The sequence below is a fragment of the Calidris pugnax genome, unplaced genomic scaffold (assembly GCF_001431845.1).
Source record: "Calidris pugnax isolate Ruff unplaced genomic scaffold, ASM143184v1 scaffold56, whole genome shotgun sequence".
Taxonomy (NCBI): Eukaryota; Metazoa; Chordata; class Aves; order Charadriiformes; family Scolopacidae; genus Calidris; species Calidris pugnax.
The window spans coordinates 4,139,208-4,152,064 of NW_015090839.1; the positions used below are offsets into that span (position 1 = coordinate 4,139,208).

General features: G+C 43.6%; 3 protein-coding genes across 4 annotated transcripts; 2 read left to right on the top strand and 1 right to left on the bottom strand.

Annotated features, from left to right (window-relative positions):
- The first annotated feature begins 2,037 nt into the window (after positions 1–2,037).
- Positions 2,038–4,208, top strand: LOC106887859 (pre-mRNA 3'-end-processing factor FIP1-like). The gene is made up of 5 exons (XM_014941623.1): positions 2,038–2,054; positions 2,153–2,214; positions 2,413–2,520; positions 2,907–3,037; positions 3,309–4,208. Exons 1-5 carry the CDS (start codon positions 2,038–2,040, stop codon positions 3,474–3,476), a joined length of 486 nt encoding a protein of 161 aa, XP_014797109.1. The 3' UTR covers positions 3,477–4,208.
- A 1,064-nt stretch (positions 4,209–5,272) lies between these two features.
- Positions 5,273–8,389, top strand: NOXRED1 (NADP-dependent oxidoreductase domain containing 1). Its single transcript, XM_014941624.1, is given in 4 exon segments — positions 5,273–5,348; positions 6,413–6,604; positions 7,315–7,473; positions 8,093–8,389. Coding segments are annotated over 4 exon segments (648 nt in total). The 3' UTR covers positions 8,314–8,389.
- A 554-nt stretch (positions 8,390–8,943) lies between these two features.
- SAMD15 (sterile alpha motif domain containing 15) lies at positions 8,944–12,694 on the bottom strand. Of its 2 annotated transcripts, XM_014941670.1 has the most exons (3): positions 12,518–12,694; positions 12,246–12,344; positions 8,944–9,835 (listed from the first exon to the last, which is right to left on the bottom strand). In XM_014941670.1, exons 1-3 carry the CDS (start codon positions 12,674–12,676, stop codon positions 9,569–9,571), a joined length of 525 nt encoding a protein of 174 aa, XP_014797156.1. In that variant the 5' UTR covers positions 12,677–12,694; the 3' UTR covers positions 8,944–9,568. The 2 variants fall into 2 exon arrangements, with proteins under 2 accessions (XP_014797156.1, XP_014797157.1); XM_014941671.1 differs by lacking the exon at positions 12,246–12,344.
- Positions 12,695–12,857: the final 163 nt, after the last annotated feature.

Sequence of the window (12,857 nt, forward strand, 5' to 3'; positions counted from 1 at the left end):
TGCCAATGTCAAATTGTATGCATAGTTAGTCTTGATCTAGGTTTTTTTCCAGCTCTTTAACAATGTTTTTAGTGATATAGTGACTTGAAAACAAAAAAGTGAAATTAATTCAATGAAATGTCTTAAAAGAAGAGCAGTTGTATGAGTTAAATTTTGTTTCCAGATTTTGAGAAATAATTGTATCAAGTTTGTAAAGTAGAGAGTTTATTTTTAGTATGGAATGGCTATGTTACATAGCACTTTTGGGGTTGTTATTGTGACAGTGACATTTTTGTTGCAAATGATAGAGTGATAAGCACAGTGAACCTTAGAAACATTTGTCCTTGGTCCTGTTTGTAGTGGATACAGTTCTAATTAGACCTCTATAGTTGCAATTCATGTTGATGTTCTCAAATAAGATTTTAATGTACATGAGAATGGAGCTGCCAGTCTCTGGACATAATTTCTTAAGATCATGGTTTAGGCTTTTATACCATACAATACATTTTTTTGCTACTGTTATTGCCCCATATTCCTTCTTCTTTTGATAAAGGACTTGTTTTTCACTGGACGCTTTTGAACAGTGTTAATTTTACCCAAAATTATGAAATGTCGTTTTTCATTACATGGAAGTTTTCTGAGGGAAGTGGTTTGCTTGTTTGTCTTGGCAATCCTAATGGTTTTATGCTTATTAAAACCAGAGTTACTAGGGTGTAATTTCTTAATAGACTTATGACAGGTCTGCAGGTAGGTCTGACTCATGTATATTATTGTGTTCTTAACTTTAGAATGCAGGTAATATACTCATTTTTTGAAACATAGTATTTTTAAACTTTCAGTATGTCATATCCTAAACTAACTGCAAATCAATGTAATATAAAAAATAGCAATTCTTCCAGTTCTTTATTTGTCTGCTTTCAATAACTTGCAGTACGCTTGTGGTATAGGCGGTGACCTCACATTTTTTAAGTCTAAAGCAAAACTAGATTTATATTCTCGGTGGATTTGCTGGTGCTCTGGAGTACAGAAAACAATGAGCAAATGATCCTAAATCTAATTAGAATAGAAAGTTTTATGTAGAAATGGATGTTTTCTGAAAAACCTTTTTTCTGGGCAAATAGGACAGAAAGTTCATGGAAGAGTAGTAATGTAAAACAAACTCAACATTGCTGTTCATTTTAGCTTCAGTATGACAAGTTCCTTTTATAGGATTAAAAGATTTTTCAGACAGTAGTTACTGTTTTTTATTAAACAGCAGTTAAGATTTGTTTGACAAAGTCATGCACAAATGCAGCTTCGCTGATCAGAAGGTTAAATGATTTCTGTCAGTTTTGTACTGCTGTAGCACTTGAATGAGAACTAAAACTGCATGGATGTGAGATTGTAAACTGTACATTGCCTTCTAATTATATGCTAATCTTATTATTTTTATGGTTTGATACAACCTGTAGGGATAAGCTACATTGCATGTAAATGGCAGTGAAAGCTAGCTCCTAATGGTCCAAGTGAACAATACTATGATTCTGAAGGTGGTTAGATCAGTTCAGAATCTAGATTTCTGAGTGCATTTTTATAAAGAAAGCTTTCAAGTATTTTAGAAAGTGAAATGTTACATACATTTCTATGTGTCACAAAGACAGGTGGCTGCTACAAGTACATTGAAACAGACAGCCTTTCAGTCATTGTAGAGAAATGCTTGTATTTTCCACTTCTGTACAGATTAAATGGTATAATTATGAAAAGGAAAAAGAATCTGTCTGAACTCTTTCTCTTTTTTTTTTTTTTTAAATTTACTTTGGTTTTATGCTAATCCGCAGAGTGTCATCTGTATCCCGAAATGAACCGCATTTTTCCTTTCTCTCTTCTCCTGGTTCTGTCCATTCTTGTTTCTATCAAGGTCTTTACCCTTTCAACTCAGGAAGAGTGACTGGGACTTGCTTCACAACTGTTTATTAGTTGGAGAAGTTGCTACTGAGCATAGAAAGGTACACTCTCTTCCTCCTAGGCTGATCTCTTTACTTTTACAGTGTTACCAGCTTGGAAAGCTAGAGATTCAGGATGACGATTGAGCCTGGGTCTAGTTTGTTTCTGGATCTAGCTAACTCTTGGTTTGTGTTTTACATGTGTTTTAAGAGTTTTCTCTGTCTAATTCAGTTTTGTTAATTTTTTTAAGTTATGGAGCGGCACCTGTGAACCTCAATATTAAGACAGGAGGACGGGCTTATGGATCTTCTGGTAAGAAAATTTACACAGTAATATTAATAAAAATGAAAAAAATGTTTGATTGTTTTGAATAAGGAAAATAATTTTAAGTTCCAAAATTTTTTGATAAATTTAAATCTGACTTTTTATTTCTATTTTAAGTGTGTTACAACTGTTAAAACTGTACTTGGTAGAGACAGAAGGCTCTAACTTTCTAACTTGTCTTCACAGGTGCAAAAGTTAAAGGCGTGGATCTAGATGCACCAGGGAATATTAATGGTGTACCCCTTCTGGAAGTAGATTTAGATTCTTTTGAAGATAAACCTTGGAGAAAGCCAGGTAATGCTCTGGTTTATATTAACTGATATGTAGGTATTAAGTAAATTATTTTAATCCTAATTCCCGTTTACTGCATCTAGATGTTCTCTACCTCATAGCTAGAGATACTGTACAATATAATTTGGAGAAAGCAGCTAAGTTACTCCTTGCCACTGTGCTGTGTGGGTGTGCCGTGTTTCTTACTGGATATTCCACACATATGTCAGTAAAAAGAGACTGTAGGACTTACTTTTTTTTTAAATACATGTCTATCCTGAACTCTCCTTGGAAGTCTGTACCTCTGTGGAGATTACTATTTTGATTTTATAAATAGAGGTGTGCGTATCTTCACTGAAGAAAAAATGAACTTTGTAATGCCATAAAAATCTATGTTTTTCTATTTAAAGGGGCTGATCTCTCTGATTATTTCAACTATGGGTTCAATGAAGATACCTGGAAAGCTTACTGTGAAAAACAAAAGAGAATACGAATGGGTCTTGAAATTTTACCAGTTACCTCAACCACAAATAAAATTACGGTAATTAGTACAACTTTTGTGGTATTCTACACGCTTTTTCCCCTGTAAAGCTGCTTGTGTGTCATAAGCTTGTTCTGTCCAGTTCAGTGTGTTTGTTAGAGGTTGTAGCTGACTCCCCACCTTGAGCCTTAGAGTGTTCCTGTGTTGAAATTTGTGTGGGTAGTGTGACAGACTAGCTACAGCTGGATTGCATCTGTACCAGTATTCAGATTGTGGCCCATCTCGTAAGAGTTTTATGGTATCTTAATGGGCAATGTGTTATTTAACTTAGGCTGAAGACAAGGCTATGGAAGTAAGACCAAGTGCAGAGATTCTCGATGGCAGATACCATCTTTTTAAGGTGAATTTTAGTAAACTTTTGTTGGTTGCTGTCATTTTTGTTGAGTATTGCTTCCCGTGCCAGCGCAGACCGATAGAAGAACAACTGAAATGGACGTAGCCATTATTTCAGACTCTCATCTTACGTCAGTGACATTCTGCATATGTCACAAAATGGTGATTAAAAAGTCTTGCTTTGTTCGTCACCTTTCTACGAGCATGTGAGTTAATGGCCTGGTGAACTAACCAGTTTCTCAGTGAAATTAATTTTCCTTTATGTGATGGTTTATTTTTAGTTGTAGTGCATTTGTTTGTGCAGATTATAGAATTTGTGCAGATGTGCTGGGGAAGCTTTTGTAGATTATGGCATGTTTATTTTTCCTGTGGCCTTTCAGCTCTTACTGTGTTTTATAAGACTTATCCTTGGCAACTCTGAGATTTGAAAATCAATCTTCCATATTTTTCTGTTGGCCTTTGGGAATTAGATGGCAATGAATCAAGTTATATATAATATTTTTCTGTTCGGAAATGCTGATTTTCAGAAAGCAGAAAAATCTGTGTGACGGGGTTTATCTTAAGGATTGAATGTTGGGGTTTTTTTCAACTTCTCATTTTCTCATTTATTTTTTTGTTAGATGCTAAAGTTGAAATTAGAATACAAAGGTTATTTATTTTGCTTATTTGCAATGTACAGGTATTTTTATTTGCCCTCATATGCTACTGGAGGGTATCCAGTCATTTTAACTTTTTCTTAGCAAGAACAGATCAGAAGCTCCCTGGGGCTTTTTGCCTTTCTCAGTTATCATTATAATAGTGTTATGGAATGGTGGAAACGGTGGGCAATGGGAGTTACTGTTTGCAACTGACTATGCTTAAAATTTCTCTGAACTGATGTCCTGAAGGGAGAAGGATAAGAATTCCAAAGCAAGGTGTCTCCTATTTCTGGCTCGGTATTGACTCTCTGGCAGTCCCGTGATCAACCAGTACAGATAATAATTGTGTTGTAAGAGTCTGAAGTAACAGTTTGTCATGTATTTTGTATAGAGTTTACATATAATTATTAAATAATTTCATTAACTTTTTTCCACTCTTCTGAAATACTAAGTCTCGTGTAACTTACATGATATGTTTGGATTAATGTTCTGTAACTGGCAAGACTTTGTCTCTTACATTCTCCAGTTATTAATTAATAGAAGTCTTGCAGAGTTTTTGGAGTTTTAAATGCTTAAAACAAACGTCGTCCCCTTAGGTCTTTTTTTTTTTTTTTTCTTTTTTTTTTTTCCCCTGTTGGTTCGTTCTGGCTTACCCTAGGAAAAGAGGTGTTGTATGAACTTCTACAGAGAGCCAGGACAGCAGCCTCTGCCAGTGTCCTTGTGCTGGCACTCTGCAGCTCTTGGAAGATCCTCTTATCTGTGAAGAACAGGCACCACGTGTGGACCTGGTCAGAGCCCTGCTGGGTTGGATGGAGAGCTAGGTGGGACCCCTCTCAGTTGGCCCAAACCTACTGGTCCCAGCAGCTCTTTTCTCTGAGAGTGTTATGCCAGGAAGCATTGAATTGCACTTTCTCAGAAACACAACTCCTCAGGCAACTGCTGGCTTCATCCTTCCAGACCTCACTTCAATCCCTTAAATAAAGCTGTCTTTTTCTCCTTGGGCTGTTTCTTTCCTTCGCACACTGAGCACTTTGTCACTCTGTTTGCTAATCCTGAGCAATTTATCACACCTCCCACAAAGTGAGGATGTGAGGTGTTTTCTCATGTCCTGAAAAGCACAGTGCGTGTCACCACAGAGTGGCTTTGCTTGAAGAAGTACTGTATTTCACACCCTCAGTGCCATCGGCACCTGTGAATTAATTTTAATGTAGGAGAATTTGCTGCCACAGGGGTGGTCACACGAAGGTGAAGGTTCTATCTAGCAATGTACCAGCTCCTGACTCTGAGATGGGTGCTCTGCTCCAGTATCTGTGTTTCCACCAGGCACCCTGAGAGCCTAGGTAAGTGTTACCCAGCCTGGGCCTGGATATTGGGACTTTTAACTGCACCTTTTTCATAGCGCTTCAGGCAGAACTCACTAAATAATGTTCTTTTGCCAAAAATATTGGAGGCCTGGAAACTCCAGTTTGTTTTTGTTTTTTTTTTACTGGGAAGCAGAGGATGCTGTTGCAGAAAAAAATCTTTATTTGGTTGGAAACACACTGTCCGCCAAACATTAATTTAGTTGTTTGATTTTTTTTTTACCAGTCCTGTCTGAGTGTGATGGAGACATTAACCCTGTTCCTTGAATGCTGGCCAGTTTAAGGTCCTTTTTAGTTTAGTCCCCCCTATTTTTGTGGGTCTTCAACATTCTCCCTGTCATTTGCCAAGAGCCTGGTCGGTGACTGAGACTCCAGGTTGTTAAAAATATTCACCCAACAGAGAAAATGTGTCCCAAAATGAACAGCAGTGCTGAAATGGAGACATCCCTCTCCTCCTTTCATGGCTGCAGGGTGAGTTGTAGCAGACGAGCTTCTCTCTGGGCTGTGAATGTCCATCCAGCAGAGGAGCTCAGGCTGCAGCATTACAGCAGCTTTGCGTACAAACTGCCCACTGCCCCAGCTCTTACATAAAACAAGACAAGTGGGGAGAACGGTCCTGCAGGGAGACGCTTGGGACAATAAAATCATCTCAGGGCAGAGAGGAAGCAGGGATTATTAAATAGCTTTTTATAGATTTTGAAAACTGGCCAGATCCCAAGGCTCGGCAGTTTCAGCTAAAGGCTTTAACTCAGCCTACGTGAACTGGGGCCAGGCGGCTGAGGCAGCTGAGCTCTCTGCATGCTCATTCCTGGCAGAGAGGCTGCCTCCTCTCTGTCACTCTGCTGCTGCCCCTTGCCACGTAGGAATGGTGATGGGCATCAGCCAAAGTCCCTCCATGGTGCTCTGGGCTGGGAGCAGTGGTTTGTGTTCCACCTGTGTGTGGCAGAGCAGAGGGCACCACACAGCTGGTGCCTGGAGGTGCAGGTCGGTCACCGACGCTGGTTTGGTGGGCTCCTCGGTCCCTTCCTCCTTGCTTATGGCAGCAGACCTGCAGAAGCAGGGGCTTTTGTGCTTTTATGACAATGCTCAGCTGGTGGCCTGAGCAGATGTGTTCCTCTGCCGCCTCCCATCACATGTGCCATCCAGCTGCTCTGCCATTTGGCCTTGCATCCAGAAACCCAGCATTGTGTACAGCCTTGTCACCACTGTCCCTCTCCTCGGGGAAAACAGTCCACGTCAGAGCCTGGACATGTTGTTTGGGACCTCGTGGGGCAAGCACAGCACGCGTGCTCTGGCTAAATTCTTATTGCCTCTCACAATTTGATCATGAAATGTCCTTGCAAACCTTGTTGCCGTTGGTCACTTCCCCAAGACTCCAACTGCTGGAACAATTTAGAGTTTCAGCTTTCTGTTTGTCCAGAGGAAGTTGTAGACTTTGCTGCTATAAGCCTGAAAACATGAGCAAAAGGAGTCAAGGGAGCCCCAGAACAAGCACAACGCTGGCATCGAGACCCTGCTCCTGCCAGGGCCTCAGATTATCGCTGCGAGATAACCTGTTGTGAGACAGCGCAGGAAACAAGGCGCAAAGAAGCAGCCTGCAGTCTCCATGGTCATAAAAAGCAAACCCAGCACATCGTCTTTCGCTTTAAGCTGCTGCTGTAGCTCTCCCGAGGGCTCTGAGTGCAGGGGTATGAGCTGTACCCCCTGCTCCTCACCCCTGGGGGTGCCCAGCCCCTGCAGTCAGACCAGTCCTGTCCTGGGCTTCTGCTGAGGTGACCAGTGAGGGGCCAAATGTGACACTGCTCTTCATGCAATAGGCAAGGCTGTTTAATAGTAAAAGGTTTGTAGATCCTGCAAAAGATAGCGGTTTCCTCCTCCCTACCAGCTAAATCTGATATACTTTCTGAGCAAGAACATGGTCCAAAATCTTTTTCTCTTCCCTCAGGTGCAACTTTTGTTTCCGTGGATGTGATGCTGTTCCTCCTGCCAGCTGCCACCTCTCTCCATCGCAGCTTCGTTACACGCTTCTGCATGCCCTTTAGTATGAGGAAGAGGAGGCTGAGGGGAGACCTCACCACTCTCTACAACTCATCAACAGGACACTGTAGAGAGGTTGGTGCTGGTCTCTTCTCACAGGTAATTAATGGCAGAACAAGAGGGAACGGCTTCAAGCTCCAACAGGGTAGGTTTAGACTGAACATTAGGAAGGAATTTTTCACAGAAAGAGTGGTCGGGCATTGGAACAGGCTGCCCAGGGAGGGGGTTGAGTCACCATCCCTGGATGTGTTTAAGAACCGTTCAGATGTGGTACTGAGGGATATGGTGTAGGGGAGGACTTTGTAGAGTAGGATAGATGGTTGGACTCGATGATCCCAAGGGTCTCTTACAACCTGAATGATTCTATGATTCTATGATTCTAATCCTTCAGCTGCTGGATGCTCCTAAAGCAGCCACGGTGCTCACCACCCCATGGTGGCTGAACGGGTACGTGACTTTATGTGCAGCCTGTAAAGGACTCCTGTTTACTCAATGAGAATGAGCAAGCTGTCCCAGATTTGTTAATTTCAGTATCCCTCACCTAAAATGATCCTAGATGAGAGGCTTTAAATAAACCAGCTCTGGTTGATTGCTGGTGCAATTCTTCACAGGAGCAGGAGGGGAGAATATCTCGTCACACCTGTGTACACACTGGTAATTGACATTTGATTTTGTTTGTCCTGCAGGGAAAACAAGAGTCGATGCTGAACGGCTGGTGGCCACTTCCTGCGCAGCCCTGAACAGCAGCACGTGGCAGAGCCTGCTTCACCAGAAGGCACTGAAATTGCTCAATGACCTCTCTTTTCCTGATTGCTGCCCCATCCGTGCAGAGCGGAAAACTTCCTGCCCGTGGTTTGTGTGCAAGAGGCAACAACGTGTTCTCAGAAATCCCAGAGGAAACTGCTGACTGTGATTCTAAACCCTCATAAACTGCAACGAAGCCCACAGCAGAATGCTTTGCTGATATCTTGTCCCAGCCCACTCATGCGACTTAGGGGTGCGAGAATGAGAAATTAGTCCAATGAGTTGGACTCTTTCAAATACTCCAGCCAATAATGTTATGTACACGTTTGCTTCTCCAGGTCTCACTCTCTAGACTGCTCAGCAAACTTGCTTCTCCCCGGCTGCCCAAGTCTTGCTTTATTCCAGCCTGAATTTGCTTATTACAGTCATCTTGGCCTACAAACTCCTTCAGTTTCACAGGGTTTCTGTTGCAGTTTCAAGAGAAAACTGAATTACTACAGCTTTGGCGTTGCCACTAAATAGGATTGGGCCCTGTCTTTTTTTTTTTTTTTTTTTTTTTTTTTCCATGGGGTATCTCAAGGAAGCCATTGATGCCAAACAAAATAGTAATAATTTAGTCAGGACAACCTCTTCTGTTGAGCCAGGCTTTAATCAGCACTTATTCATACTTCCTTGCTGGTGATAATGCACCCCCCCCACCGACTATGTGGTACTTCTTTCAAAGAAAAAGGAGCTAACTGGATATTCTGTTCAAATCCACCCAGGACAAAGCATTTTTTATTCCATAAATTCTCTAGTTCAGCTTACAGTATTCTCTTACACTTCCTGCCATCACCTATCATGTGTATCAGTACTGTTTACTATGAGAAACCACTGCCTGGTTTTGCCTCACAGGAAATCATTTCTGTGGTGAGGCCAAGGATTAGTTGTGCAGGTTGCAACTAGGCCCTTCACTTAATTACTATGGCCAACGGCAGCTGTCACCACACCTGTACACCAGTTACTGTATATGCCATTTATCTTACACCTGGGCTTTGCAGTGAGCCCAGTCTGCAGACACTGAAGCCTGGGAGAAATCTATTCACTTGAGCTGCAGGGAAGTTATCAATCACTGGTAATTTAAATATGTCTACGGTTCTTTATTGGTCTTTGTAATGAACTGTGAAGCAGAAGTGAAAGACAGACAGTGGTACAGTCTGATTGATAGCTTTTGCTTCATTTAGTTCCTGGAAGCAAACGAAGGATTGCAGAAAAGAGCCAATGTGGGGGTGTGTTTGCTGTCATCAAAGGGCTAAGAGCTGCAATGGCCTTTTCTGTAATCGGGACGAGGTGGAACTGTACCTCCTTGGACAAACTGACAGGTATATTCTGCTGTCCCTAATAGGCTTCTAACAAAGGTGGATGTGCAATGTGAGTCTCTAATCCTGCCTCTGGGTGCTCTGCGATACAGGGAGAGCATCTGCTTCTACCCCAGCCCGGGCTCGTTGCAAAGGAGGAACTGTAGCGTAGGGCTCCAGCCCTGCTTCTCGGACAAACTGTGAGAAAGTGAGAGCATCTGCTTTCTTTCCTGATCGGGACTTTCGCTCCAGGAAGAGACCCATGTTGTCTCTGTATGGGAGGGCGATGGATCTGCTGAAGAGAGGCTCCTCAGTCCCCAGCAACTCTCGCACATGTCGTGAAATCTCCTGAAATACAAGACAAAACACCAGGAATTCTCATTTCACAGGGCAACAGCTAATAGCATTCAGTCTGTGTCAGAGCAGCAGGAGAAAAAAACAGAATTTCTGAATTTTGGAACAGTTTCACACTTGAAGTTGCAGCTCGAGGGAGATCTGAACCCATGAACCCGAGTGACTTTGTAAAAGCAGAGCAGACTGGTCATTGTTCAGCTTTACTGTGGGGTATGGCATCACATCTGGTCTCTTAGTAGCACAAATAGCCCTGCTTTCCTTTTTGCACTTGCAGAACAAACAAGTTATGGGTGAATGAGCTGGAGTCTATTCTGCCTAATGCAAAAACATTGCTGTTTGCTGAGTTATATTATCAACAACAGAGTCTATACACAGAAGAGGTGGAAAAACTAATTAAACCGATCATACTGCTCATTAAGAACATGATGGGTGACTGGCTGTCTGAGCCAGCTGGACCTGGAACTGTGAGCGAACAGAGCCTTGCCACTATTTTTTAAGTCACTTTTGAGAATGTAACCTTCTGATTTGACTGAAGCTTCAAAATACAATTCACAAGGTTTTACTGGTCTTTCACAGCATTGGCTCAAAACCTTCCCCCAACTTTGGCTTGACTCTGAGGAGCAGTACCCTACTTTGTGTAATAGCAAAAGAACACCAAACTAGTATCTTCAGTGGCTTTGATACTTGAAATACCACTACGGTGGAATTAAAACCAGCAGTAACTTCACTTGTCCATGCTGCATAGTTTCCACATAAATAACTGTGTAGTTCTCTGCCAAACTGCCATTTCCCCTAAACTGCAAAACGTTTCGGTCTCACTGAGCTGATACCATCACATTTATTTCTATAGTAACTATCTCAGTTTCAACTGTTCACAGCCTTTCATCAGATCTCTTGTTGGGAAGCTGATGTGCCCAGGATCATGGCTTTAACTTTGCACCTGCTCCAGTACAAACTTCCCGAAAGACCTGAAGGGCTCCATCCTGCTCAGAGCTCCTCGGGCTTGGATTCTATCAAAGTTCTTTAAAACACAAATAGCTAGCAGGATAGGGCATGATCCTCAAGGATATCTGGGTTCCACTGAAGTCTGTGAGATGTTCCCAATGTGCTTGCAAGCTTTGGAAAACATTGCAGACAGTCTCATTTCCAAGCTTGCTGCAGCATACTGGCTACTGCTTATCCTGGCACTGAGGAAATTCAATTGCTACAGGAGCAATAGATTATAGTTGATATCTGCAACCCATGGCTTAGTGTTTCTCAGGACTTGAACTACCACCATACGTAACCCCTATATCCCAATGGGAGGGTGAGGCTTACAAAGTCTATTAAATTCTCACCATCTTTAGCAAGTGCAAGTGACTATAAAGGCTGTATCTGCTTGTACTAGAAATACTCTTGAAGGGCTGCCATCTGAAAAACCAAGTGTTGGAATTGGATGCCTTCTCCCTCAACCAACAAGCAAAGTCATGGCACTAGTCAATGTTTTCAGTGATATATTTTGTTTCAAACAAACAGTTAAGATTGTGCAGCCAGACAGAACCATGGTGAAATTGCTTTCTGGTGCTCTAGAATAAAACAAATAGTGTTCTATTCTGGTCGTTGGAGCATAAAGATTTTTCTCTCTTCCTGGTTATTTGAACTTCTATCTTGTGTCCCCCGGGGAAACCAACTCGAAATCATTTTGTGAAACAAATGATTTGGCTCTGTAAATGCAGCCCCAAGTCCCTCTGTGGTTTCCATTAGGGAGGGGAAGGAGGGTAATAAATTTTAAGTCAACTTGCTTATTTTCTGAACCTTGAGGAAGCTTTGGAAGGCCAGACTGTAGCCCCAAACTTCAGTCTAGTTAGCTTATCTACCAGTGTTTGTTAAAGAAAAGATGTAGGTTTGAAAGGAAAACAACCACACAGTTTACAAGTTTATAAAATGATGAAGAGGTGGAGATGCTGTTTGTATTCAGTAAAGTGTAAAACAAGGAAGTAATAATGAGTTCCCCTTCTGCTGCTTGAGATCAGTGGTTCAACTGCTGCAGGTTAAATCCGACCAGATTTTTAGAAGATTTACAAATCAGTAAGTGGAAAATTTCTGAAAAGAAATTCTGGGGGATATCCACGAAAGGCACGCATGCGTCTTGCTAAGCAATTTCATGGGGCAAGAAAAGCAACATAGGCTTAAAGAAAAGCTAAGCACTTCCGATGCACTTAGGGTGTCCCAGACAGGAAGCCTGCTAAGGATTATACCTGAAAAGACTCAAGGAACCTAACTGTTTGAACAAATTCGGTTGCTCAGTTCCAGGCTCCCTGTTTGAACAAGCAATCTGCCCGGGTGGAGAGGCTATAGCCTCGCTGATCGCAGGCAGAGAGGGTCAGAGCTGGGCCGGGAGGGGCTGAGGAGGGATCTCGGGGACCTGCATGTGGCCGAAGTCCGTGACGCCGATGGCGGGCAGCCTGGAGCAGTCCACGAGGATGAGGCGGCGGCCGGTGATGCCGTTGGCCCTGAAGCATTCCTAGGCAGGAAGCGGAGGGAAAGTCGGGTGGGGCCGCCGCCAGCCGGTCGCCCTCGGCCACTACCGCCCCCCTCCCTGTTCACACACGCTCGCACACGCACACAGAGCTCAGGGCCCCCGGTTCAGCCGGCCGTTCAGCCGGAGGCTCCCCGCCCGGGCCGGCAGCCCCGCACCTCGTACTGGGGAAAGCCGAGCCGCACCACCCACTCAGCCACCTCCGCGGCGCTCCAGGCCAAGAAGGGGAGCGCGGCCCGCGGCCCCTCCGCGCCCTCGGGCTCGGGCTCCAGCCCCTCGGCCGCCCCCGGCCCCGCCGGCGCTGAGCTCGGCTCCATCGGCGCCGTCCCCAGGTAACGCGTCCTTCCGGGCCTCCGTCCCCATGGCAACCGCCACTTCCGGGAGGCGCACCCCCTCTTCCCTTCCGCCACCCCCTCCGTGCTGCCAGCCTACTCGGCCGCCCGCGCCCGGGGGCTCTGCGGAACTAGTCTTGGATTGGCTACATTGCCGAGGGGGGCG

Bases quoted from the DNA above. Each gene is read 5' to 3' on its own strand.
- LOC106887859 (XM_014941623.1), top strand. The intron at 2,521-2,906 runs GTAATGCTCTGG...TTCTATTTAAAG, and splicing joins TAAACCTTGGAGAAAGCCAG to GGGCTGATCTCTCTGATTAT. The intron at 3,038-3,308 runs GTAATTAGTACA...TATTTAACTTAG, and splicing joins CAACCACAAATAAAATTACG to GCTGAAGACAAGGCTATGGA.
- SAMD15 (XM_014941670.1), bottom strand. From the start codon at position 12,676: ATGGAGCCGAGCTCAGCGCCGGCGGGGCCGGGGGCGGCCGAGGGGCTG. The intron at 12,345-12,517 runs GTGCGGGGCTGC...CTTCCTGCCTAG, and splicing joins TCGGCTTTCCCCAGTACGAG to GAATGCTTCAGGGCCAACGG. The intron at 9,836-12,245 runs GTCCCCGAGATC...CTTGTATTTCAG, and splicing joins CGGACTTCGGCCACATGCAG to GAGATTTCACGACATGTGCG.